At 39.9% G+C, this 25,591-nt stretch overlaps 1 protein-coding gene across 2 annotated transcripts in view; it reads right to left on the bottom strand.

Annotated features, from left to right (window-relative positions):
* Nucleotides 1–11: 11 nt before the first annotated feature.
* Nucleotides 12–25,591, bottom strand: part of LOC103919178 (fibronectin type-III domain-containing protein 3a-like) — a 42,987-nt gene continuing 17,407 nt past the window's right edge. For both annotated transcript variants that reach the window (XM_009326643.1, XM_009326644.1), the window contains exons 3-26: nt 24,131–24,206; nt 22,815–22,891; nt 18,780–19,011; nt 16,998–17,270; nt 15,566–15,621; nt 14,202–14,356; nt 13,846–13,905; nt 12,179–12,317; nt 11,048–11,101; nt 10,247–10,368; nt 9,982–10,156; nt 9,684–9,770; nt 9,211–9,349; nt 8,584–8,652; nt 8,233–8,351; nt 8,022–8,127; nt 7,216–7,391; nt 6,291–6,404; nt 5,627–5,776; nt 4,991–5,271; nt 3,888–4,100; nt 2,809–2,975; nt 1,414–1,535; nt 12–566 (exon numbers count right to left, since the gene is read on the bottom strand). In XM_009326643.1, coding sequence (XP_009324918.1) covers nt 249–566; nt 1,414–1,535; nt 2,809–2,975; nt 3,888–4,100; nt 4,991–5,271; nt 5,627–5,776; nt 6,291–6,404; nt 7,216–7,391; nt 8,022–8,127; nt 8,233–8,351; nt 8,584–8,652; nt 9,211–9,349; nt 9,684–9,770; nt 9,982–10,156; nt 10,247–10,368; nt 11,048–11,101; nt 12,179–12,317; nt 13,846–13,905; nt 14,202–14,356; nt 15,566–15,621; nt 16,998–17,270; nt 18,780–19,011; nt 22,815–22,891; nt 24,131–24,206 — 3,480 coding nt within the window. In that variant the 3' untranslated portion in view covers nt 12–248. The remainder of the gene's footprint in view (nt 567–1,413; nt 1,536–2,808; nt 2,976–3,887; nt 4,101–4,990; nt 5,272–5,626; nt 5,777–6,290; nt 6,405–7,215; nt 7,392–8,021; nt 8,128–8,232; nt 8,352–8,583; nt 8,653–9,210; nt 9,350–9,683; nt 9,771–9,981; nt 10,157–10,246; nt 10,369–11,047; nt 11,102–12,178; nt 12,318–13,845; nt 13,906–14,201; nt 14,357–15,565; nt 15,622–16,997; nt 17,271–18,779; nt 19,012–22,814; nt 22,892–24,130; nt 24,207–25,591) is intronic.

Here is a 25,591-nt window from a genome sequence, read left to right as displayed (position 1 = left end):
AGTAAGGCAGTTTTTTGCTGTTTTATTAACAGCTAACCCTGATTACAGAGGACCCAGGATTACCCTTTCTACGAGAAATCTGTGTTCAGTATTTGGAAAGGATCTGCCAACCCAGCCTCACTGTTAGCCAGCAGCAAAAGTGGAAACGCATGTAACTATACATTTCCAGCTAGGATTTTAATTAGAACTAACCATAAATACCCGAGAGAGCTTCTGTACAAAAAGCCGAGTACTGAATAGGCTCTCATCTACTTGATTACAAAGTACTGAATAACAACAGCAAATAAAATAGCAACCACTGCAAATCCGCAGAGAAGAACGATAGCAATGAAGCGCTCTTCACGTAATGTCTTCTTAGTCTCCGCCAACTCCGTCGTCAGATCAGCACACGGTGGAACCAGCTCTTGTTTCTGAGATGAGAACACTGTACTGGGACTGTAAGGTCCATACAGTTCTTGTGATCCAGTAGAGTCTTGGGACTGACGGCCAGCGCAGACTCTGATCCGATATTCACAGTTTGTCTGCAAGCTCGTGAGGCGGAAGGAAGTCTCTGGTCCCTTGTACACCTAGTCAGAAGAGGGAGAGAGAGAACCGCTTCACATGGGATTCGTCTTGCAAACAGCACACGACACTTCCCGTTCTGCTTTACGAGCACATGCAGCGCTGGACACTGCCTGAAGTCGTTCTCTTCAAGCCAACCTAGTAAGATCTCAGCTTTTATCTCTGAAGAATTTATGATTCATTTTCTTGTGAATAATCTACAGCTTCCTGCTATGCCCCACACTGACAGACCTGGATTTTGAAGCTCGGGGGAGGGGGGGGGGAAAGAAAATAAATCGTTCTGCGCAACTATTGTTCTGTATAGCTCCCCCACTAAAGCGGGGCAAGCGCTGTCTATGACTAACAAAGGTAGTGATGCCACAGACCGTAAGATGCAAGAATCAAAAGAGCCCAGGGAAACGCTGGGAGAACAGGATAAAACAGCGTTAACCCGCTTCTGGATCACCAGTTCTCCCAGTGACTCTCAAGCCCGCCTTCGCAGTCATTTGCTTTTACAGCACAAGCGAAGGGTCAACAGGGAAATGAAAATTTATGGTCTTTAACCTGGGGCGACCTTCGATGCCGTGAAGAGGCAGCACGGCAGGACCCTGTACTGGAAGCTGTCCTCACCCATCACAAACTTAAAGCCCCACTGAGGAACCAACCGAGACATTGAATGCAGCACCCTCGGGAGTCAGGATTGTAAACCGGGTCACTTGCCGAAACGAAAAGAATCCCTTTTTGCAAAACAAAAAGTCCCCCTGCCACTAGCATCACCAAACAGAATGAGAACCTTCAAATATAGACATCTTTTTCTGCAATAGTTTTTCGAAGTAAAACCTCCGCAAGTTCATTACGTTAAAGAAAAGGTACCTGATCAAACTCTCTCCCAGCAGCAAGCTGAAGGATGTAAACAATAGAATCTCCTTTCATCGGCTGTAAAGGTTCCCATGTGATTTCGTAAGTGTTTTCTTCCAGCTGATTTGCTTTGGGTGCTAGAAAAAAGTGATTTGTTGGCATTTTAGAAAAAGAGAACGATGGTCTCTACAAGTGCTCTCAGTCTTTTTCAATCAGAAGAAAATGGCCAAAATCACCAATTATTACAGTGACTCATTTTCACAGTTAATGCAGCAAATGGGCACTAGTTTCAGGGACGACAAGGAAGTTTTCTCACTCTGGCTTAAGGTATGCTTTGCTTTTGTCCGCTTTCCATTGAAAATGTTTGTTCTAACACAAGGGACTGGGCAGTGTAAATCTAAAAGCTTAAGGTTTTTCCAACATGTTTGTCAACGATGGAGAGGTGACAGTCATTCAAATAATTCTAAGCAATTAAGACCTGTTTCATTCTTTCTTTGCTGTATTTCATGACGTAAGCTTAACAAATGATCACTGTAATATTTGTAGGTTACACTTGTCTTTCTTTTCAAGCTGACAAGATAAGCTGCTGACGTCTAACGCTTGTACAGATGAGCGAGCGCTTTCAAATCACTGGAGAAAGCAGCATTTCTGCCCATGTATCTCCGAGCTGAAATTACACGTTATAAACATGGTTGAGTCAACCAGTTTTCCGGCAGGTAATCAGCATTCGGATCTTCAGAATGGCCTTCTCTAGTGGCAATCTTTAATGTTCGTATTAGAAAGTGAAGGTCAGAGGAATTATCTGTGTTCTCATTTGCCTATGTGCTGTTGTAACTTGTATCAAATGATAGATAACCCTGAAAAATTACGTTCCAGTTGAAAACGGGTAGAGGAAATCCTCACTGTCAGGGTGGAGGAGCTACTACGGTGTAGGAGATAACCACACGCTGGTCCTACACCAGTAGAGCCCTTCTTACACCAAGTTAATGCCCACCACAGCTAGTCTCTGCTCTCTGTCCCACAAAGGCCCTGGAAAGAGGCTAGACTGGGAAGAGAGCCAGGTTTTAGCATTTAACCTAGTACGTAAGTGGCTTGCAGAATCATAGAATCATTAAGGTTGGAAGAGACCTCCAAGATCATCGAGTCCAACCGTCAACCCAACACCACCATGCCCACTAAACCATGTCCCTAAGCGCCTCATCTACCCGTCTTTTAAATACTTCCAGGGATGGGGACTCCACCACTGCCCTGGGCAGCCTGTTCCAATGTTTAACCACTCTTTCAGTAAAGAAATTTTTCCTTACATCCAATCTAAACCTCCCCTGGCGCAACTTGAGGCCATTTCCTCTCGTCCAGAAGAGTAGAAAGAAAGAGTAGAAACCAGAAGTTTCTGGTGCAGCGTAAGCTCACCTTTAAGAGATGCGGGTGGAGACTTAGTTGTAGTGAAAGCGTAAACTTCAGAAAACTCTCCCTCTCCAGCATCATTATATGCCTGGATTTTAAAATAGTATGTAGTGGATTCACTGAGTCGCTGTACCTTGTATGTATGACAAGGACCGTTATAAACAGTAACAAACCTGGAAGGAAAAACCAGAATATACACAAATTAGTATTATTCAGTAATCACCAAGTTGCATGTCAATATCGTAAGCGGAACATTTTCGTATCTAACTTAAGTACAGAAAAGTGACAATACGTTCCGGGTGCCCCGGCTTTCTACACAGGCGCACAACGAACGCCAGGCAGCGCGAGCTCTGCTGTTGTCACCAGCAGTTCATGCGGTGCATTCCATCAGCACCACACCCCCTTCACACCCCCTTCACTCTGGGGGAAGTCTCCATTTACATTCGCGAAGCATTCACTCGACCTGTCCTCGGCACTAAGCTACAGCCCTACACAGGCTACCACTGAAATTACACGACCAAACTCTCGATTTGAATCAAGAGAATAACCCCTGTATACACTAGATACGGCGTGATTTCAAGTTGAAGAACAGCTGTCAACCCCATGTTTCTTATAGGCAAACTGGACTTCATTTTAGAATTTCCAAAAGATAAAAAAACTGGCAACAGAGGAAGATGGTGAGATACTAAATTTAAATAATTACTATTTAAATAGTAATTAATTTACTGTAGTAAATTCATATTTACTGTAGTAAATAATTAATACAATATTTACTGTAGTGAATTAAATTTACTTAATTATTAAATTACGATTAAATTAATTACTGTCTAAATTTAAATAGTTACTATTTAAATTACTATTTAAATAGTAAATAGTATTTACTGTTTACAAGTAAATACTAGCGCAGCAGCTATTAGCAGCATTTCTGGTTGAAAGATGCGATGCAAAAATGCAAACTAAGGGGCAAACTTTGGGACGTCCAAATGACTTACTGGTGCAAACGGAAGAGAGAATACTTAAAACGCCTTAAAAACTTGAAACGAAGTTGTAAAGCAACGATATCCTTAACGTTCCGATTATCTTACCTGCCAAACCTGTCCTCCATCTGCAAGTTGAATTGTGTAGGGTTGGTAATTAAAGCTCTGCTAGGACCTTCACCCCATTTAAGTTTAAGGCTCTGGTAGCTGAAGACCACACATTCAAGATGAGGAGGGTCAGGAGGTAGTGGTTTCGTTTTGGCTTTAATGGAATGACTGAAAGGACCAACTCCAAAGCTGTTTATGGCCTGTATTCTAATTCTAGAAATGTGAGAAAAGCAGCTATATGGTCAGTTTACTGAGGTCCTGAAAAAACGCTAGGTAGTAAAGCAAGAGTTAAAATTCGTAAAGAATGTAATTCCAAACGATAAAGCAATTAAAATGCAGTTAGAAATTTAACTATAGAAATAATCTACTTAGAATCATAGAATCATTAAGGTTGGAAGAGACCTCCAAGATCATCGAGTCCAACCGTCGACCCAACACCCCCATGCCCACTAAACCATGTCCCTAAGCGCCTCATCTACACGTCTTTTAAATACTTCCAGGGATGGTGACTCAACCACTTCCCTGGGCAGCCTGTTCCAAGTTCAGTTACTTCAAAACAAGTCAACGTAATTGCGTTGTTCTCAACATAACGAAGCTTCAGTGTTTCTCAGTATTGTTCAGGTTTATTCTGTTCAGTGAACAAGCGCCCGGGTCTTCCACGTTAACCTCAACTGTTTGCCTCCCACCGACACTGAAGATCCATAATCTGAACTGAGCTTTAACCAAGCCTGAGCACGCAGCACAGGAACAGCTATTCTGCTCTTATCTGTACATCCGTCCTCTTCTAGCGAGATGCTCATCATCCCATTATATGCATTGCTTCAGAATGAAAAATTCTAAACCCAGAAAAATTAGAATAAAGCCCTGGCTGCGAGACAGAATGTTAATCTTAACACAGGAATCTTAACTCTTGCCGCTAAAACGTCATCGTTTGATTCCGGATATGACAATTTCACTTTACTTTTTCGGAGTTGCAGAGTAAATTAGGTGAATAGTCCATAAGCCAAATGAAAAATTGCTCTAAAAATTTAAAACACTACCTGCAAAGCTATTGATTGAAAAGCCTACAAATGTGGTTTCAGAGTAAAACGCTTAGTTATTACCTGTACAGAGTGTCAGGCAGCAGATTCTCAAGAACATGGCTCGTATTTCTCCCAACAGTTACAAGCTGCTTTTCCCCATATTCTATATTATACCCAGTGATCTCCGACCCATGACAACACGGTTCTTCCCATTGAATTGCAAGGCACGTTGATAAAGGAAGAGAAATTTCCATTTGATCTTCTTCAAGTAAATGCAGTACTGACACTGCTGCAGGCACCGACGCGGGGGTTGTCACCACAGCAGTCTCGCCAAACAACCCCACTCCAGCGATGTTCACAGCCTGAAAGAGAGGCCGCGTACTGTTTGCCAAAATCTACATTTTTTTCTAACCAGACAGTCTCATCTATCACGCTTCCTTTTGCGTGTTGTTGGAAGGGAATGGAAAATTTCCCCAATAAAATGTAACTACGGCAAAATGTCTGGTATTTAATGCAACACTAGATCTAAATTTCATTTCTAGAAAGCTGTAGTTAGGAGGGACTGAGGGAGAAGGGAAAGCGTTTTTACCAATTGCCTTCTATGCTGCGTTAGTAGGTGACAGCACGTAATTTTATTCATCTCTAGCTGAAGTTTTTCTTCAACCTGCACGTACTTGTTCATTTGCTTAGTAACACGTAACGAAAGGCTTTTCATACCTGGACTCTGCAGTAATACGTGGTTGCAGGTGTGAGACCTTTTACTTCATAGCTCTGGCAAGGGCCAGTGTAAATGACATGCATTGATCCTTCCACCTGTCCCCAGTCCAGTCTGTATTCACCGATTTCTGCACCGTTGCACGCAGGACTCTGTGGGTGTAAGCGATAAATTGTCCTTCAGCTATTGCACACACACACACACGTTCACCATACAAGTGTGATCTCTCGTTACACGGAACAGAGAGACTGGAACAGAAGCACTGGGGTTGAAACCTGGGGTCTTTTCCACCATAGCCAAGGGCATGATTTTAAGTTCAGCTTGTTAAAAGGTTTCCGTCCGGACGCATGTCTAACACACCACCACCGTTCAGACCAGAATTTTGAATGACTCACAATCTCTTACCACTTGGACGAATTAAATATATTATATACTAGCTACCATACCATGAGGAGGATTAAATGTCACCCCATTTAGTCAGTTAAGATGGAAATTCATAGCTGGCAAAATTGACAAAACCAATGTATACCTCTATGAAGAGATGTGCTCAGAATATTCCACCCCCACAATTGTTATTTCTTCCATCTCTGTGTATCATACATGTGTCACCAGAATTCTAAAAGCCAAATATTAATTTGTGTATTACCGAAAATCATTAAAACCTACCTCCCATGAAACCACAACACAAGTTGCACTTTTACAAGTTATCAGGGGTTTGCAACATTGATCGGGGGGTCCTGGAGCCGTAGAGATCTCTGCTTTGTCAGAGTGAGGGCCAAACTGCAAGAAAATACGATTGCGTGAATACAGCAACAGCAGTAGAGCAAAAACTGACGTGCAAGTGTATGAGCTGAAGAAAAGACATTATTTTTAACTAGATAGAGAAATAAATGGAGGAGTTCAGTGCTTAGTTTCACAGCACCGTTTAAAATTCCTTTCAGGTAGTTTACTCTGTAAGCTGGCCCTGTAATCCTCCCACTAACTCCACTGCTATGGTTTTGTAACTCCTCCTTCCCCTGTAGTCAGGATCTGGCTTCCAGAAGCAGCTGGGTACCGTTTCAGACAGACTTTTACGCAACCAACATTTATCCCAACCTTTTTCAAACCTGGCATTATTTGAACACACCCCTCTCTACACAATACTATTCCCACACCACCGGCCTGCAGAGTCTACGCTAATTGTAAAACATCAGGCGGTTTCTTAAGGCACAAACATTAAGTGGTTATTCACAGCCAGAAACGTAGGGTTTATACTGCAGCCAAAGAAATGACTGGAAGTGGTAAGAGAATGTCTAGCACTACCTTTGGACTAGTTACCGTCGGTACTGACGGCAATCCAGTAAACAGCAACAGGGACGCGACACGCAGTGCGCATCCCCTCAGTCAGGGACATTCAGTCCTTCCTTCAGCCCGAATTTATTGAACCTTCTTTGAATCGTATTTTTTATGCTGTAAGAAATTTTGCTCCTTCAACAGAACTACGACAGAACACGGAAGCTACAAAATATCAGCAGGCTTGTAAGACAATAGTATCGTTACTACCTTTTGTGTAAAAACACCCCAAATTTGATCCCATTAGCACAGCAGTTACCCCAACTTTATTTGCCGCTCGTATCCAGAAGCAGTACGTTCTCCCTGGAAGCAGGTTGTTTACTACGTATTCAGATGCTGGACCCTGATACACTTGTCTGCGTTCATCTTGTTCAGAGTTTGCCATCTCTATAATATATTCTGTAATGTCGGAGCCTCCATCTACAGATGGTGGGCCTATGAAATAAAAAGAGATATTTTTTTTTCCCCCCCTATGAATTTCACAGAGCACTTTTTCTTTTAAATAGTTCCTAAGCAGCCGCAGCCTTCTGAAGCTAAAAGTTGAATCAGATGAATTCTAAAAGTTAGAGTGCAGGCTTTTGTCATCTATCTGAGCCGAAACACTTTATGAAGCTTGCTTCTTCCCCCCAGATACCGATTAGTTTCAGACGGCCTTCATCAGTCTTTTTCAGATATTTTCCATATATGTCCTTCAAAATCCAGTGTACCTTCATTACTTTTTGATTATCTCCTTTACCGAGATAAAAATGAGAAAAGGAGGGTTGATTTTTAAATTGCCAAGCACGTGTCAGTCATGAGGCAGTCATTACTTCCAGCCTTCTCACTGGAAGACATTTATGTCTGCTTAAGTCTTGCCACATCGTTGCACATGCGTGCATCACCGAGTCAGTGGTGGTTAGCAAGCTTTGGTCTTCTCAAAAAAACCCCAACCAAACAACTAAGGACACGGACTACATCTATATATATATTTTTTTTTTCCCCCCCTGAAGAGTTCTACAGATTTTTCATTTTTGTTCTGACATTTAAAATCAGAAAAATATTTTGCTCAGAAACACTGGCGCTTACCCCACTGTAAAGTGATTTCCTTGGGCTTAGCTTTGCCTGCCAGGCATGGAGCATGACACGGTCCAGGAGGAACAGCTGATGTCGTAACAGTCATAACATCAGAAGCCTAGCAGTGATACACGTTATTTTAGAGTGGAAACACCAAACAACTTTTCACTAAAACATGAATAGAAATGGATTTCAGAAGCAAATTTATTCTCATTTTTCTCACCTGGCTTTCACCACCTTTACTGACACAATAAACTCTCATTCTGTATGAAGTGCCAGGCTTCAGATGATCACACACGTGTTCTCTCTGGGAACCGCTGTATACGGTGTCCCATTTACTTCCTGAGGAGAAAGAAAAAATACTTTATACTACAGAACTTTTGCAAAAATCAACCTTGAAAACTCTCTCACACAATTAAGCAGACAGTCAAGCCACAGAATCAAACCTGAATGACCCATTCTGCAGAGAACACGTACAACACGATATACACATCACAACAGAACAGTAATTGCTAGAACAATGAGTAGTGAATCAGTACACAAGCTGAGTTAGTACTTAAAGATGATTGCCTACCAACTGATGTTTCTGAGATTTCCAGGAAGTATTTAGAAATGTCTGATCCTCCATTATCCTTGGGTGGTTCTGAAAGAAATCAACATCTTAAAATAAATTACAGAAGATTTAAAAACAATGCATTATTTTGTTATCAGCTTTTTCAGAGAAGATGTCCATTCGTTGTAGAATATATTCAAGTAGAAAACTCAATTCAAACAGAAACAGAAAGCTGTGTACTTGTATGTTCACAATACGTCTCCCAGAACAATAGTTTTTTTTCTATTATTAAGCGTGATTATGCCGGGAAGAAGAGTAATGAGGAAAATACCGCCCATTTCAGGTATCATCTCTTATTTTTATTTTAAGAGCACATGAAAATTATTTAAGCATCACAATAAATCTAGCCCCCAGCCAATAGCATTGAACGCTTCTCTAAAATGAATAAGGAAAACCCCTACTTTTGCACTACAGCCCCAAAACAAACCAAGTTGCAATTTTCTGGTAACGCTAAGTATTTCTCCTGCCATAGCGATAGCTGCAGAGACAAATAATTAGCCCGAGTTCGCCTCTGTGTTTTAATCTGCGTTACTGAGCGCTGTACGAGTGAGCAGCACTCAAATACGGCGGTAACAGAAGGTAACCTACCCCACGTAACTTTCACGCTGTGCGAATGGATCTTGCCCTTTACGGTTGGTTTACTTGGTGGCCCAGGTTTGTCAGGATCGGTGCTGTGTTCTACCACCTCACTGGGACTGCTTTTTCCTTCGCTGTTGTAGGCAAAGAGCTGTTTCAGGAATGAATGGAATATATAATAAATGCTTGATTTAATGACAAGTAATACGCTGCTGATTTCTAAAGTTCTTCCATGGGGAAAAAAAACCAAACCAAAGCAAAAACCACCCCACAACAGAAAAGACAACAATTTAAAAGAAAACAGAATTAGCTAGTGCAAGAGATCTTATTTGTATTACGATTCCACCAAAACCTATTATAACAACACAAGTACTGCAGGTAATTTTCTGCTGTCTCCATAGAAAGTGTCTTAGCTGTATGGAAATGCTAAAACTCCGGAAAAGCATAGAGTCATAATTAAATCAGAAACAAAATACAGTACAAACCCTAAACTTATAGGACGTACTCCTCCTAAGATTTCTTAAAGTGCACGAGAGTTCATCTCCATTGTACTGTGGTTGGAAACCATAACCCTGCAAAGGAGGGAAAATAAGAACAAAACGCAGTCACTGATTTTCCACGATACAACAAAAGCCAGATCAGAACTTCATCTTCGTTTCACTAACACATGCAATACTTGCCAACCGTTGCAGTATTTCGCAGCATTTCATTGGAAAGTTAATTTTTTATTTAAGCGCTACTGCCTATCAGGCTTTTGCGCGTATAACAAAACCCAGCACTTACAGAACCTTCTTCTTCCATGTCTAAACTGTAAGTGAGAGAGTCCTCTGAAGACACCCCGTTAGGTGGGCTCCACTTGACTGACAGCCAGGTCACTCCCGCTTCAACGAGCACTGGGGGCGATGGGGCTGGTGGGACGATTCCCGCTGTGTAGTATGTCACTGTCTCGCTGAACCCACTGGAAAAATATTAAAAAAAAATAAAAATATTAACAGCAGCAGACATAGTTGATGAGAAAATAAGTGATATGATACATTGTGTTCATTACCTCATTCCAATATCATTTTTAGCAGCTAATCTGAGTGAATATTTTGTAGAAGGAGAGAGTTTGCTAAGTTTATACTGCTTCAGGTGCCCGTAGTAGCATTCTTTGAAGGGTCCATTCTTCCCCTTTAAAAAAGCGAGAACAACCTGAGTAACTTTTTGCACGGCGACTGTATGCTCCCTGCTAAGGTCAACTTCTTCACTCTGAATTTTCCTAAATTTCATTTCACTAATTTAATAATAATTAAAAAAGATGAGTAAGCCTAAAGAACGCAAAAAGCTAATGTCATCACGGTCATACTGAGTATGCCGATAGTAATCCTGAGCATTCTTGATAATAAAACCACATTTTGATTGAGATATCTTTATTTTTTGGCACTGTAGATTTGACAAAATGGTAATAAATAACCGCAGTTGAAAACAAAACACATTTTTGAAGTTTTTTGTCACTTTGGAATACATTTCAGTAAGAAGTTCAAGAGCTGAGTGATATTTGTGACAGCTACTGAAGACAGAAGCTGAATGCTCATCCGTTTAAACCGAGCATAGGAATTGACGATGCTCTGAGTGACAAGGACCAAATGAGGGAGTTCTGCACTGTCCTCTCAGAGGATCCGAAAGGATCGTCTACTGGAATTGCTGCAATACTAGTCATTTGGTTCAGGCTTTTTAATTGGCTTGTCCCTTTAAAACTGTCTGGACAGTTGCACTGAAAATAGCTGATGTATCTAAGCAGAAAGTATTTTTAAGTATAATTGGTCTACAGATGTCATTATGATTTTTTTTGCACCAGAAAAGGTCTTACCTCATCCCATTCTAAAAGAAAATTAGTTATTTTGGAACCATTGTCATTTGAGGACTGAAAATAAAGAAACAATGAAAAAGTTAAAATCAAATGGTTGTACTTTATAAATATTTTTGCACATTAAAAACCCCCAACACGTTAACAATTGAATATAAAACGTTCCAAGTTCCTTTTAAAGCAAAATATTTAACGTAGAGCTGAAAGGAATCTGCGGTAGGCACACAGAACAGCCCTCTTCTTCCACAAAGACACTTGTGATAATCTGAAACTGCACTGTGGGCACAGACACACGTATTCAGCAAAGTGACTCAGAAAGGGTAAAAACCAGCAGCTCGTTGAACTAGTTTAATTCCTCGTTCCTGATGGCTCTCCAGGCTGCTGTACTACTTCTGCTAATCCTGATAGTTTAGAATACAAACTTACGATTGGTTTTACTTTATGAATGAGGCAAATGATATCCTTACAGCTTTTTTGCTTTCGTCCTCACACTGTGTGTTCACCAACTGTCTGAGCAACGTAAGCGTTCAGACAGGCAACATTTGTGCTTGTTATGACATACAAATTGGGAACAACCTTTACTTTCTGAGTAGAGATTATACAAATAATTTAACTAAAATCATTTAGCCATAAACCGTTTTCCAGGTATAAGCATAGTCATAAGAAAAAACATGAAAAGACAAGAAAACATGGTTACCAACAAGTCTTCACAGATACTGTACATCGTCAAAAGTCAGATTCAAAAAGTTAAATCTACAAACTAGCCAAAGAAATTCACTATGAGTTGGTGAGAGTAACTATGAGAACTCTGAATTCTAACGTTAAGTTATAGCTAATTATCATCCAGGAACCCCCAAGCGAAAATATAAATGCTCTGTTCTTCCCTACGCTGCCAGTTCAGAAGAGAACTCTCCTACCGAGTAGTTCACACTTGGAGAGACCTGCTACCGACTCTAGCACGCTAAAGCCATATGCAAGAAACGAAGTAAGCAGCAGAAGAAAGAGGAAGAAACAATCACGGTTTCAATTATCAGTCTTAACTGAGCAACTTAAAAGCCGACACCTGAAGTACACACTAAATTACTGACACAGCTAATTTAAACATACCAGACATGAATACATCAGCGTGCTTACCTTCCACTGCAAACTCAGGCTGGTTTTGGTTCTGTTAATTAGCTTCGGTGCAGCTGGACAGTCTGGCTCACAACTTTCTGTAGTGAAACTCACTAATTCTGAAATGGATTCTTTTATGGAACTGCTGGTTGCTGAAACTCTGAACAAAGCACAATTAATTAGGGTGCTATTGCATCAGCACCTGAAAATTTAAGGAGAGAGTTGTCAGCTTTAGAAATGCATTTAATCACTAGCAGTGGTTACAGCCACAAGCCCAGCCTGCTCACGTTATAGGAAACAAGTGCCCAATCACTCTTCTTTCAGATCATTGGGTCTAAAAGACAACAATGTCATGCTTTTTCGCTCAGGAGGAAATAACAAAAAGAGAGTTTATGATGTCGCTCCAGGCCCTAGTAACTGATGCCCACATCATAAGACACACTACTACCTGTTCTACGTTCAGGGAGATGGGGGCGTGCTAACAGAGCAGTGTGATGGAGATCACATGGGCACACTTACTGATCTTGAAGACTCCATTTGGCATCCTTCATGTACTTTACAATTACTATCTATCACAGTGGAGATACTTTAGTGATGAAATACACGTGGGAGGCATGATGAAAACTACAGTGAGTGTTACCAAATGGTAACAGAACACCTGACTTGAAATTAACCTTTTGCTGAAAAGACCTTGAGATTCAAATACGGACAACGCTTACGTGGGCAAGAGTACAGATACTAAAATGGGCTAAGTCAGCTGTAAAGCCACATTTATTGGTGTAACTGTTCAAGTGGGACAGAATCTCTGGAACAGTCATGCTCATTTACGTTTGTTTTTGAAGAGCAATGACTTGACTAATTTTTCAGAAATACTGTCGGTCTCATCAAGTGAACTGTAGGTAAAAGAAAGCTGGCCTGTATGGAGAGCACCACCAGGAACCAAACACACGCTGTGCTACACTGTGCAAGTGGAGCTGTGCCGAGTATTTAACACACTCAGAACTCTCCTGCAGTTTAAGGATAGGACTTTGCTTCAGTAAGTCTCAGAGCTGGTCTCCTCCTGTGCCCAAGCGTTGAGGCTCTCGCTTCTGCTACTGGATCACAGCGTTCTCCTGGTTTGTTTAACCAGCTGGTCTTTTTCCTGACCGGTTAAACACCTTCTCCAGTATTATTTACTCTGCGTGGCAATTCTTGAATGTCACGTCTTGTTCCCTTGTAACGCAGCATCTAACTTCTCCCTATCTCAACCAGTTTCCACTTCCCTTCTTGCACTGCTACAGAAGCTTGCAGTTTAGAGAAGCAACTTTACAAATCAAGCTGACAAGTCAGAATTGCAAATCCATGTTCAAGGCTAAATTATTTTATTTACCGCTGCCTTCAGCCTACAACAATCTCTTTCACTGAGTCCAATCTTGTTGTTCTAAAAAAATACCAGAGGATAACTTAAAAGTTTGTATTTGAGAAACACGAAGAGACAGAGAAGATAGTAGGGAAGAAAATGAGGTGACATTTTTATGAAATTAGAAGGTAAGTGTGAATTTAGATAGCAACAGTAGTGGCCATAGCTATGATATTTTTGCAGAATATTCCTCAAGTTGTTTGTGAGCACACCTTTTTCACGAAGCCACAAGAATTTTGTAATTAACATATTAACAAAAGCGTTAAGTATTTCATTCCCAGCAACATACCTGGCATGATAATCAGTTGCTGGTCTGAGATCAGGAAGTGTAATTGTTAATTCTTCCCCACTGTGAAAAGGAAAGGGGAAGGGAGGGGGGGAAAAAAAAAAAAAGAAAAAAAAAGAGTTTCAGCTCTTCCTTATACTTTAAAGGACAAAAGCTTATTGAAAAGCAAAACCATGTAGCGCACATTTAATTTTCACGTTTTCCATTGTCCATGTAACTCTTAGTGATATTACTTAAAATTTATTTCATGTGAAGTAGGTAGGTCTGCAAGTCAACAAACAGCTCCTGATAGAGAGATTGCTGATTGGTTAATGTTTTTAAACATCGGTATTGTGCTTAAATGAAGAAACTAAACTTACACATAGACAGATTTAAATTTTCCATTTTTACCACTGTTGGATATTGCTACTTCAAATGTAAATGCTGCTGGACTATGACTATGGCTCTCTCCATTCTGTGAACTAACTGGGAGATTCCAGGACAGAACGGCTGATCTTGCTTGTATATCAGAAACCTATTAAAAGCATAAATAATGCAAGTAAGTTTGCTTTCTGTAATAAAAGGTATATTAGTCAATAACATGGCGTCGCTAGTTTGCCTATGAAGCTCCTCACTGGAGGAATTCTTTACCTTTGTAGTGGAAATATCGAGTCATTATTTGAATGTAAATTATTTCCTCTTTTCATTTCTAAAGTATCACATTAAAGGATTTCCCTTCAAACACTAAACAAACGTATAGACACACTACATTGTCTCAGTGTATGAAGAGAAAATTTCTATTCCACCTGCACTGTTTGCATCACTCATTTGGAGCAAATGTTCAGATTTGGAGTCTTGAACACCGACACCAGATCTCTATTTAGGCACAGTCAGATGGCCTAACTTTCTAACTCCGCTACAACTCCCTCACATAATCTTAATATTTAACCACTAAGCTGCAGGATAGCAAGAGGCTCTGATTTTAAGTGCTCACAACTAAAATTTTTGGTCTAAGTTTTTTGCTGCTTAATTCCCATACTCCAAATTTTCTCTGACGAAGTCAACACAGCCTTCTGTTAGCATTAAGTACAGACGTCAGAAGCAGCAATGAAAAAAATACTATCGTAACAAAGAATAGCTAGAAAGCTGGAGCAAAAGAATACAACCCATGCTTACTGTGTAGATAATGCAAAGAAGAGTTTCATTAAGCCTGCTCAAGATCAAAAATATCAGTGCAGTTTCAGCCTTTAGACATTTAAATTAACGTCACCAGACTCCAACTTCCTAAATAAGTCTGTAAATACTCAAATATTTGCTCCAATTTCTAAACATAACATAAAAAAGATGATCTGTTTTTCTAAACTCTATTCCAAATATTCTTAAATCCTCTATGCTGAACGAAGGACGGTTCCAAGAGTGGACAGACTTCCATTAGTTTAGCAGGCCCTTGGTTCGCAAGGTATTAAAGCCCTCACATCCACTAGACAACTTCAACAGTGGGTATATTCTCAGCTTACAGACTGGGAAACTGAGTCAGCCAGACAGTTTCAGAAAGCTGAGAAACAATGGGTTTCCATAGCATGGTTGCCCTTTCCCAGCTATAAACTCTGACAACTAAAATATATTTTCTCTATTAAAAAAATAAACCATTAAGAAAAAAGCAAAAGGGAGATCAGTAAGACACATGTTATTTTATAGAAAGTATATGCACAGAAAAGAATGGTATTTTAAGGATAATACTTACGACTGGCTTGCCAATGCTCAAGTGACTATCACATTTCTTGGATTCCGTGTCAGATTCTGAAATTTCAAATACAAAACAGATTACTGAAAACCCCAAGAGTAAACCAGTCTGTTACAAAAATGCCACCACAAGATGGAGTTCGCCTCATTAAGAGTTTAACAATAGTACTTATTGTGCAAAGTTCATTTCCCCTGTTTGTTTTGGCTGCGTGAGGGGTAGAAACATGAACTATCCAAAACTAACAGTGTTACAAAAACCCTTTTAGTACATCCTGCACAAAGGGTATATTTTTGTAATCCGAGCATAAATGGGTTTTCTTTGACAACACAAAAACATTCCTCCAAAAATGAAAGGTGTTAAAAAAATGACAATAAGATCTTCTCTCTCTATTATATGTGCTTTCCTTGAATTCCTATTGCAAAACACTTGGTCTAGGCACAATTTGGAAGAAGCCTGATCAAAACCGCACATTAAAAACACCTACAGGTACCAACAGGGTCACATCTGTAAACGGAATCCTATCTTTACAATTGTCCATGTCGAACAAATCAGGATACTATTCTGCCCACAAATAAAAACTTCCGCCCCCCAGTAAATTTGTATTAAGACAAATCTTTAATGGAGTATATTTTTCGTCCTTGAAACAAGTTGGATAAAAGCTTCCACCTCTACTTACTTCCCAAGATGCAAAGTCAGATTTCTCTTTTCTTTCTCTAACCGAAGAGTTAAATACAACAGTGACACAGATGAGGACTAGGCATTGCAGCCTAACAAGACCACTTAATTGAAGACACCCCCCCCAAAAGATGCACAAATCATTTAAGGAATCATGATAAGAAACTGTCTGCATTTCAGCGACACCGTTTCAAACCAACAGGAAAGACAAAGATACTGTACACAAGGTATTTTACTATATGCAAGTGAATAGCCATAAGCTATTAAAAAGCTCAAACATTCATTTGAGCAAAATAATGCACTGAACTGAAATTACAGCTGATCAAACAGCAACCTGTACGGACACTTGCTCAAACCTCCCTATTTCTTGAAGTTTTAAGTAACTCCTAGTCATCTGAAAAGTACCACAAAGAATGACACCAGAAGTCTTTTATGTAAGTACCCACAGGTCATCCTCACTTGGAATATTGATCACTCCTGGGTCAGAAAAGGCAGAGAAGTAAACAAAAGGTTTGAAATTAAATCTTCCTGAAGACCTTATTTGATAAATCTCAAATGAACAAACTTGACATTACTATGATTTCTACAGGGGAAAAAAGCTAAACATAATGAAAAGCATTTCAGGCTTTCTCTAACCCTGAACAGCCAAAGAAATTTACAGATTCAGTTTTTTCAGAAACTATTTTGCAATGAACTTACAGCATCTTCTGTTACAAAAGAACCTAGATTTTTTTTTTACCCTTTCAATGCAACCTACCTCCCATCTCTGCATCTGGACTGCCCTTTGTTTTTCCTATCTGCTTCTGCTTTAGTGGTCCTCCTGCCCCTTGCTGTCCCTTTCCATTTCCATTCTGAATTGTTGCATTGGAAGAATTAACAACTTTATGCGGTGAAGATGGAGGACTGTTAAGTTTATTGTTAGTATGACCACTAGCTTGTCTGTCTTTTAGTCTTTTCTTCAGGTGTTCTTGCATTTTGAGACTCCTTTCATCTCGCTGAATGAAGTTTGTCCTTCCATGAGAATGAGGTTCTACAAAGAAAGGAGGACTTTTCATTATTCAGTACAATTTATTTGACATCTGAGAAACACTCTAGAAGTTAGAAGAATAACTACAGTAAAACCAGGGCTTGAAAACCCCGGGAACTTCACTGTGCTTGCTTTGTCAGCCTGGAGAAGCATGGAGCTGCATGGCTCGCATCACTTCGGCTTGCTGCATCCGTGAAGTCCCGCGGAGTTTCACGGCTGACACTCGGGTGTCTCTGGGCAGCAGAGCAACAGACAAGAGACGTGCACGTAGCGCGCTGCTGACTGGCAGAGCTTCGCTAGGCTTTAGGAACCTCACCTGACAAAGGGCTTACGGACTGGGCTCAGATCAGTCCACGAGCGTAAAGATCAGGCAGCAGGAGAAGAATGTGCCTGGAGGTTTAATTCTTGTTTTGAAACGTTGTCAACATTAGTTAGATGCTACAGTAAGATACACAAAATATCTGCAAGCAAATTCCCATCTTTCCTATTTAACCCATATCCAAATTGTTGATTTTCTTTTTCCTTTTTCTTAAGCATTATTTTTGATCACTTGCTGAGTTCAGGGTTTGGGTTTGTTTTTTTTTAAAAACGTAATTCTCCAGGCCTTTCTCTTTTGTTAGCTGCTCAAGATTATGCCTTACAGTTGCCTTTCCTCCCTGATATAGCCATACAGTCACATTTTCAAAAAAGTGTAAGCTAGTTCAGGACCAAAACTAACTTTTTAAAACATAGCTCGGGTGCTACTGAATATTTTACCCTAGACATGAGCCAAAATAGCTTAATTACCAATTTAAGCTTCAGAGAGAGTGAATAGTCTTACATAGTCTAATTTCTTTGTGTTAAATGCTTGTTTATATAACAAGGCTTACAGCCTGGTTTAATTCAGCAGTGATCCCAGTCCTCCACTGAAGTATTGCTTCATTCAGTTTTTACATATAAAGTGGACTTGCACTTCACCCTCCAACATGGATTACTATGGTTTTTGGTTTATGTATGTTATTTTTATTTTCTTGCCAGTCGTATTTGGACTCTATCTAGCCAAAAAAATACATTCATGTATCAAATTAAATGCATTTTCAAAAAGCTTCATGCCAAGGCTGTGACAAAACACAGCAGTTTTGGAGAGCGCAATTTTAGAGAAAGATAGAAGCAATCATTGTGGCATTTACAGTAACAAAAGTAAGGAACCATGAAAAATATACACAGTATTAGAACACTTCTAAGTTACTGCTTTTGCATTAGATCTTTAGAAACAGAACAGCTGAAGATTTAAACTTTATACAATCATACTTTGCACATGCAGAGTGCCTTCAGACCAGGCTCCATGATACTTTACACACAAGTGTATTTTAAGATACCCCATAAACGCACCCAAGGCTCAGGGAGTCTAATAACTAGCACCAAAAATCACAGAAACGTGTGAAAGAGCCACCGACAGACCTCGGCTGTCTCAATCTAGACGCACCGAGTGAAAGGCCCTCTCGTGTATTTAAACATCACCCGCGCTCTCACCTTGTTCTTGAAAAACGTGCGGTGGTGGATGCTGGTGAATGAACTGTGGTGGTAGCTCTCCCGTCCCAGGAACCGGAGGGTACACTGGGTGAGGTGGGTGGGGAAGCAAAGCATGGTGGTGATGCATGTAATGTGGCACATGGGGAGGAGGAGGAGGAGGATGCATGGAAGGATGGAATTCAGCCGAGTGTGGCAATACCACCACTTTGCGAACTCCATTTTCTTCCACCACCTGTCACGCAACATAAGAAACGAACCGTCAGTACAAAACCAATCTTGTAAATATTGTACATTTAATACAGAACCCCTATGCTTAAGTTTATACCCGCAATCTGACAGTCAGGGATACACACACCGAAACGAACTCCAGCGGAAACACAGCATACGTTACTGGAAGAAACTGGAGTTTGAGGCAGGCAGTTTTAAGAAGCTGAACCTCACACACTAAAGTGCTAAGCAATCTGTAATTTATGAATAATGTATATATTCTTTTAAACAAGTAACGTGAATTGATCAGGGTGTAATTCCCAGTCTGCTTGCAATTACAGTTAGAAGAACTGCTTTAGACCACATCCTGACTGACAGCGCTATCGTACGTACAAGTCCCTGCATGTCATCTGGTTTGTGGTACACGTCTGCATACACGTTCTTAGCCTATGGCAAGCACAACGTATTACACAAGTCAGCTCTGCTGTCTTGTACTATGATCCAACCCAACGCAAATGTCAAAACATTTCATGTTTGCCACAGGCTAAGAGAATTCAGACAAAGAACCTGCCTGCGCGTCTGAGCTCTAGGATAAAAGGATGCTAAGACAGTGCATGCGTATGTATGCACACGCACACTTTTAAGCATGTGTCTTAAACTGGAAATATATAGGCTCCTTCTGGAGTCTAATTCTGCCAATGTGAAATACACTAGTATCTCAATGTATTGCTTTTCCTACGGTAAATTTAAAATACATTAAGGTTTTATACAATAACACTTCTCTAAATCTTAAAACTGAGAAGAGACTTCGGACAGAACACAGGTTTTTAGAAGACCAGGTCAAGAAATAACACCAGAGTAGGATTCACAAAAAGACCTATTAAACAATGATGACACTGAAGAAAAACAATGCCCAGTTTAGTCTCATCTCTAAGACACCTGGAACAGACAGCCAGAGGCTGAGGTTTACAGGGTCCTTTCTCCAGGTAGGGTTCACAGTGCAGGCAGAGGACATCTACGCTGATTCGTTGTCACTCAGTGGTTACATTCCATTTTGCTTATCTGAGGGATTACGTTTTCAGCACCTACAGTTCTGACGGGGTCAAAGGCTTCTGAGCTGACCATCAGAGAAATCCCCTGGTCATATTCCAGTTTGTTTCTCCTGCCACAATATGGAAGTCCACTGGCATAAAATTCAGACTGTATCTAATGTGAAGTCTGACTCAGAAGTAAACTAGATTGTATTAAATCCTATTTAAAGGCAGACAACAAATCAATTGTTTTCTCCTCTCCCTCAAACAAAAAATTAAACAGGTATGAGCCATGTGATTGGAGAAAAAAAAAAATCAATGATAGAAAAATGTTCAATATTAAAGGCAAACTGACACTCCAAAATTAATCAAGTCTCAGTACGAAAACCAGGCATTTTTCTCAGATTGGTTTAAAATTAGTCAGCAGCTTTATGCTTCCTTCCTCCTACATCAGTCATCTCCTCAAAGTTGCATTTAAGAATGCAGATCACAAACGCTATTAGGCAGGGCCTTACAGTGCTTTAGTACTAACAGAGATGATCATGTAGTCAGCAGAAAATATTGGTCACAAGGATGCAAGTGGGGGGCGCGTTCCAGCTGCGGGCTGGCATACAAAATTGAGATTAAAAAAAAAAAATAAATCTTTTTTTTAATGCAATCTGTAAAGTAAATCATATAAAATAAAAACAGCTCTTAGAAGACTTCAACTTATTTACGTAGTCCTCTGTTACCAAAAACATACACAATTTATATTTTCAGGCATTTGAAGAAAGCACTTACACAAAAGCAGGCCATATGTTTTATCCTGTTAGTTCCTTCAAGATCCTCTCCTAAAGCGTGTTTAGTTTGGCTATAAGGAATCACTGTAGCGTTTCCCAGTTGGCCAAGAAGGCACTACGATGTTGAAATATTGCTTACTCCAAAAGTACATTTTGAAAAGCTCCTCAGCAAAAGATAGAGCAAACTAACAAGAAATTATTCTTCTGAAGGGAAATAGAATGTGTCCACTCACAAATTGCTATGACAAAGTTCACCTGTGAGATGACCTCAGAGTCAGCTGCATTATTAGCAACTCTTAACAGACTTTAAATAGAAGAAAAAAAAGTGACAAGGAGAAGTCACTTAAGACTAAGCTTACACTGAATACAACTTTGTTCTAGAAGCAACGTGGGGGGCTTTTTGGTTCATCAAAAGAACTAAATACACCACTTGAACTACATTACGCTGCATAATATTATAACATGCTATAGCATATACAAGTCAAAACTCATAGCAAATTTTGATGGCTATGTTAACTCTATTTTATGTATACATCAAGCAAGAACACATGGCAGAGTTTCGGGTAGAAGGGATACATTAATATAACAAGACTTTTACATGATTTTACAGTCTGAAGTTGCTATGTCCTCATTATCCACTACTGAATTGCTTCATTCCACTCAGGCAGAAACCAACACAACTTATCTCTGGGCTCCGCCAGACAGTTTTGGGAACAGAAAGTTAAAGTCTCATCTGCTGACAAGATCAGTATAAGCAACTCAAGCTCTGATTTAAAGTTGGCTTCAAACGTGTCTATCCCTGTTCACAATGACCAAGGGAAAACAAAGCAAAACCAAACCTCCTAGTTTCCTGTGACAGCAAACACAGAACAAATGTATTTTTCAGTTTCTACGCCTCAGCATTTGCCAGTGCTTTGCATACCGTTTGCACTAAAGACTCAATTTCATAGTGATGCATAAATTATCTGGGGGATCTTTCTTCAGGGTCTGCATGAAAGTACCTACTTATAATAGCAGAAGCACAAACTGCAGAGGCAGCTGTATGCAAAGAGACAACTGCCTGGGGAACTCACGAACATACAGTTACAAGATTTTCAAGCCTGCTCAGAAAACTCCTAATTCTGAACATCACTAGAAAATGAGAAACCTAGCCTATCCCATTTAAACATTTGTTTTTACTTGCTTCCCTTTAAAAATGCATTCATTTAAAAGTAAATCAAACTGGTAACTTCAAATATCTCTGATAAGAGTTCAAATACCACACGCAGGTCTGATCCGCGATGACTTAACAACGCAGAGGAGTGGAAAATCAGTGAGAATGGAAAAGTAAAGCTGGGAGGGAAGCCCAGAGTCCTGCTCATTTCATAGGCACACGTCACTAGCACTAACACTCCCCTTCACACTTCTGCCGTAACAGTAGAGTGTTTTGCTGAATGTTAAGGAGATCAGAGCTGGTGAAGAAAGGGGCATTGAAAACTTTGATAAAGAGAGTTATATTAGAATAGAAATACGAGCCTCATCTCCACAGTGTGCGTGAGAGACGCTCAGTTCGGAGGCTGCGCCCAGCCACGCTCCCATCAGACCGTTTCTAGCAGAGCTGAGCACCGTCTCTACTCGTCAGTCCTCTGACACTGAGCAGGCTGCAGTCAGCCGTGACTGCTCGTACGGCCCAGGCACCTACTCTCACCTTGAGAACAGGACTGAAGAAAAACCAAGACGTGGATCCTGTTAATGGAGCTCAGCAGACAGCCAATTCAGAGCCATCTACTATCTTACTAAAAGTAATCTTTTACTGCCTAGTACCAGCATTAAAAAAATCCTGGAAACAAGATCAGATTTTACTAAGTGAACAAAAGGTGATAGGGCCTACAATAAAGTAAGTTAAATAGTTGATAAGTTCAATGGAAAAAATATGAGAACCACTTTTAACAGCTGTTCCAGATAAAATAATCAGTAGCCTTGTTGTAAAAAGCCACACCCACAAACATACGGAAATGTAAGAATAAATTCAAGTTTACCTGAGATACATAACCGGGAGGCACAAATATAGGCGGCATAGAACCATTTGGTGACATCATAGGAACATGTGCTGGACCTGAGAAGTAACAAGGTGCCGCTTTTTAACAAACGAGGCTTTTACAAACTCGAGACACCTTTTTTCCCCAAAGGTGGTGGCTCACTTTGGTGCCTGAAAAGCCAGCAACTGCATCCAACTCTGTATTTATGGAACTACTTTTAGACAAGCGGATTTAGAAGCAAGGCTTAAACCACCCAATTAAAAAGCCAGTTAGGAGAGAAACTTAAATAATCAGGACTACGAGTTTAAAAAATAAAAAAGTGGCTGTACCAAGTTTCCATCAAGAAAAATAATGCCATTTATGTCACCGATAGATAACTCATTTCCACGTTCAAAATGCACGTTAGGTATGATTTAATAACTTTCAGGAAGCATCCAGAATTTTAGATAATATTGCTGAATGCAAGTATGGCTGTACGTTTATTCTACAAAAAGCACAGATTAGATTTATCCCAACCCCCACGCTTACGCAGCCAACAGTTTTTCTTTAATTGTACAAAAATCAGCATAGAGAAATTTTAGTTCTTATTTTGTGACAGAGTTAAAAGTCTGTAGCAACAACATTGGCACCACATTAATGCTGACAGCTGGTCTACCAATTTATTTTTTTTTTTAAATAAGAATATATTATTTTTCACATCAAGCTGAAAGAAAGTATTCCTGTCTGGGATTTGATGAAAGCAGAATGGACACATTTTTATATAATATCATTTGAAATGGTGAAAAATATTCCAAAAATGGAAGTACTGATAAATTCAGCTTGACTTACAGGAGATATTTTGACCCGACTCAGACCTGCAGCTCTGTCACTTACCCAGAAGGTAGAAAGCAGTTTGTAGCCACACACAGAGGGTAGCAATGCTTCCCACACTATCGGCAGACTGCTAATGCCACTACCTTACAGTAAAGTGAGGTCACACAGCGTCTATCACAGTTGTTTAGATTAGTGTGGACTAAATCCCGTGTAAATTCATGTGTTAGGATTCTGAGAAGACAGTTATTCAAGGATCATTACAAAAGCAGCTGAGATGCCAGCCTTTTATAAATTAGCAGCAAAGTCTGCAGAGATGCAGGGAATCTTGGCAATTTCCCAGCGCAGCCTCATTTGTGCTTTAAATACAAACTGAAAAATCTGATTTATTACATTGCAGAACTTATAAAAACACATTTGACATTACAGGAGCAATTACTGGTAGTAATTCTGGGAGATTTGCAGAATCAAAATATTTTGATTCAGTACTTCAGTTTTTCCTTTACCTTGAATACACTGAATGTGTCCATCTTCAGTTGTAATTGTAAATGTTTCACCTGGGTTTACCTGTACAAGAATAACCTGTAGAAAAACAAAACACAAAAGAGGTGTTGGTTTTCTTTGTTTGTTTGTTTTTTAATTTTAGAAATTATCTGGGGGGAAAAACCCTCCTCTTCCTTATACCCATGTTAGATTAAAACAATATAGCTTTGGCAACCTCAGGGAGTAAAAAAGCAAAATGAGAAACACTGACGGGTAGAACAACGTTTCTTCATACTTTGACATAAAATCCTTAGTTTTGCATAATCAGTATTTTTCTCTGATTACTAGGGGAACTGCTCCCCTTGATACACTTGAAATAATTACCTAAGCTTTTATTTTTAATATTTTCACATTGCTTTTTCTTCTTTTACTGAAACAATAAATTACCTAAGATTCAACTTGCTTTCCAAGCTTCACCTATGAGATTATTTCAGTTTCAGGGCTAAATTGGCAAAATCAGGACAACACACACACACACACGCCAAAAAAACCCCCAACCAACAAACCACAGCAGAAAAACCAACACCAAACCCAACCCCCCAAAAAACCCAAAGAAAAAAGATGCTTTGCCCCAAACTCAGCCATGTTTTTTCATTGAAAGCATGCTGGTATGTATTTTGACAATATATTCTCTGATGCTATCGAGTAACTTAATAAAGTATGCAGTCCTTTGGGGGTGGAAGGAGGAGGGTAGAAGAGGTGATAAAGCAGGTCACGTCCACCACCTCTGCTCTACAGCTCCTCAAAGATCAGGTGTATTCTCTCACATGTTTGTGTAATCCTGTAGCTAAAGAAATACAGCCAACAGTGAGATTCTGCAGGTCAATTTGGACATGACTGCATTCACTTTCACACAAATCAGTGTGGACATCTGCCAGAATTATTCCTCAGGCAGTCTACAGCATCGTTTCCCTCGTGCTGGGTAACAAACGATCACCTCATTCTACCTCATTCACAGCACGTTCTTCAGTCTTGTTGTAAAATATTGGCAGCTGTGCTTCAGTTTTATTGTAACACGACAACATTACTACAAGAATTTTGCAGTGAGTTTCTACTATATTACATAGGCACAGGTCTAATTCTTCAGTAAAATGAGGGGTTTGGCCATGTAAGAACTGCACAGTTACACAGTCAAAATTCCACCCTGGTGACAGCTAGCACATAAAGAAGAAGGGCCAATGTAAAAATTGAAATAAAATATATTTGTAAAACTAGCTATGAAACTCAGAAGTGTAACTTTCATTCAATTTCTATAAAATATTTTTATACTATTCATGGAATGACAATTATATCAGGTAGATGGGACCTGAAGAGATCACCTAGTCATCTAACTCCTGGTAAAAATGAACTACACGTGACATTAATGAATAAGCCTGTCTGTTTTGTGCGGCTACATCTCCAGTGATGGAGCTCCATAAACTCCC

The sequence above is a fragment of the Pygoscelis adeliae genome, unplaced genomic scaffold (genome assembly GCF_000699105.1).
Source record: "Pygoscelis adeliae isolate BGI_AS28 unplaced genomic scaffold, ASM69910v1 Scaffold216, whole genome shotgun sequence".
Classification (NCBI taxonomy): domain Eukaryota; kingdom Metazoa; phylum Chordata; class Aves; order Sphenisciformes; family Spheniscidae; genus Pygoscelis; species Pygoscelis adeliae.
This window is presented reverse-complemented; position numbering and strand designations above follow the sequence as displayed.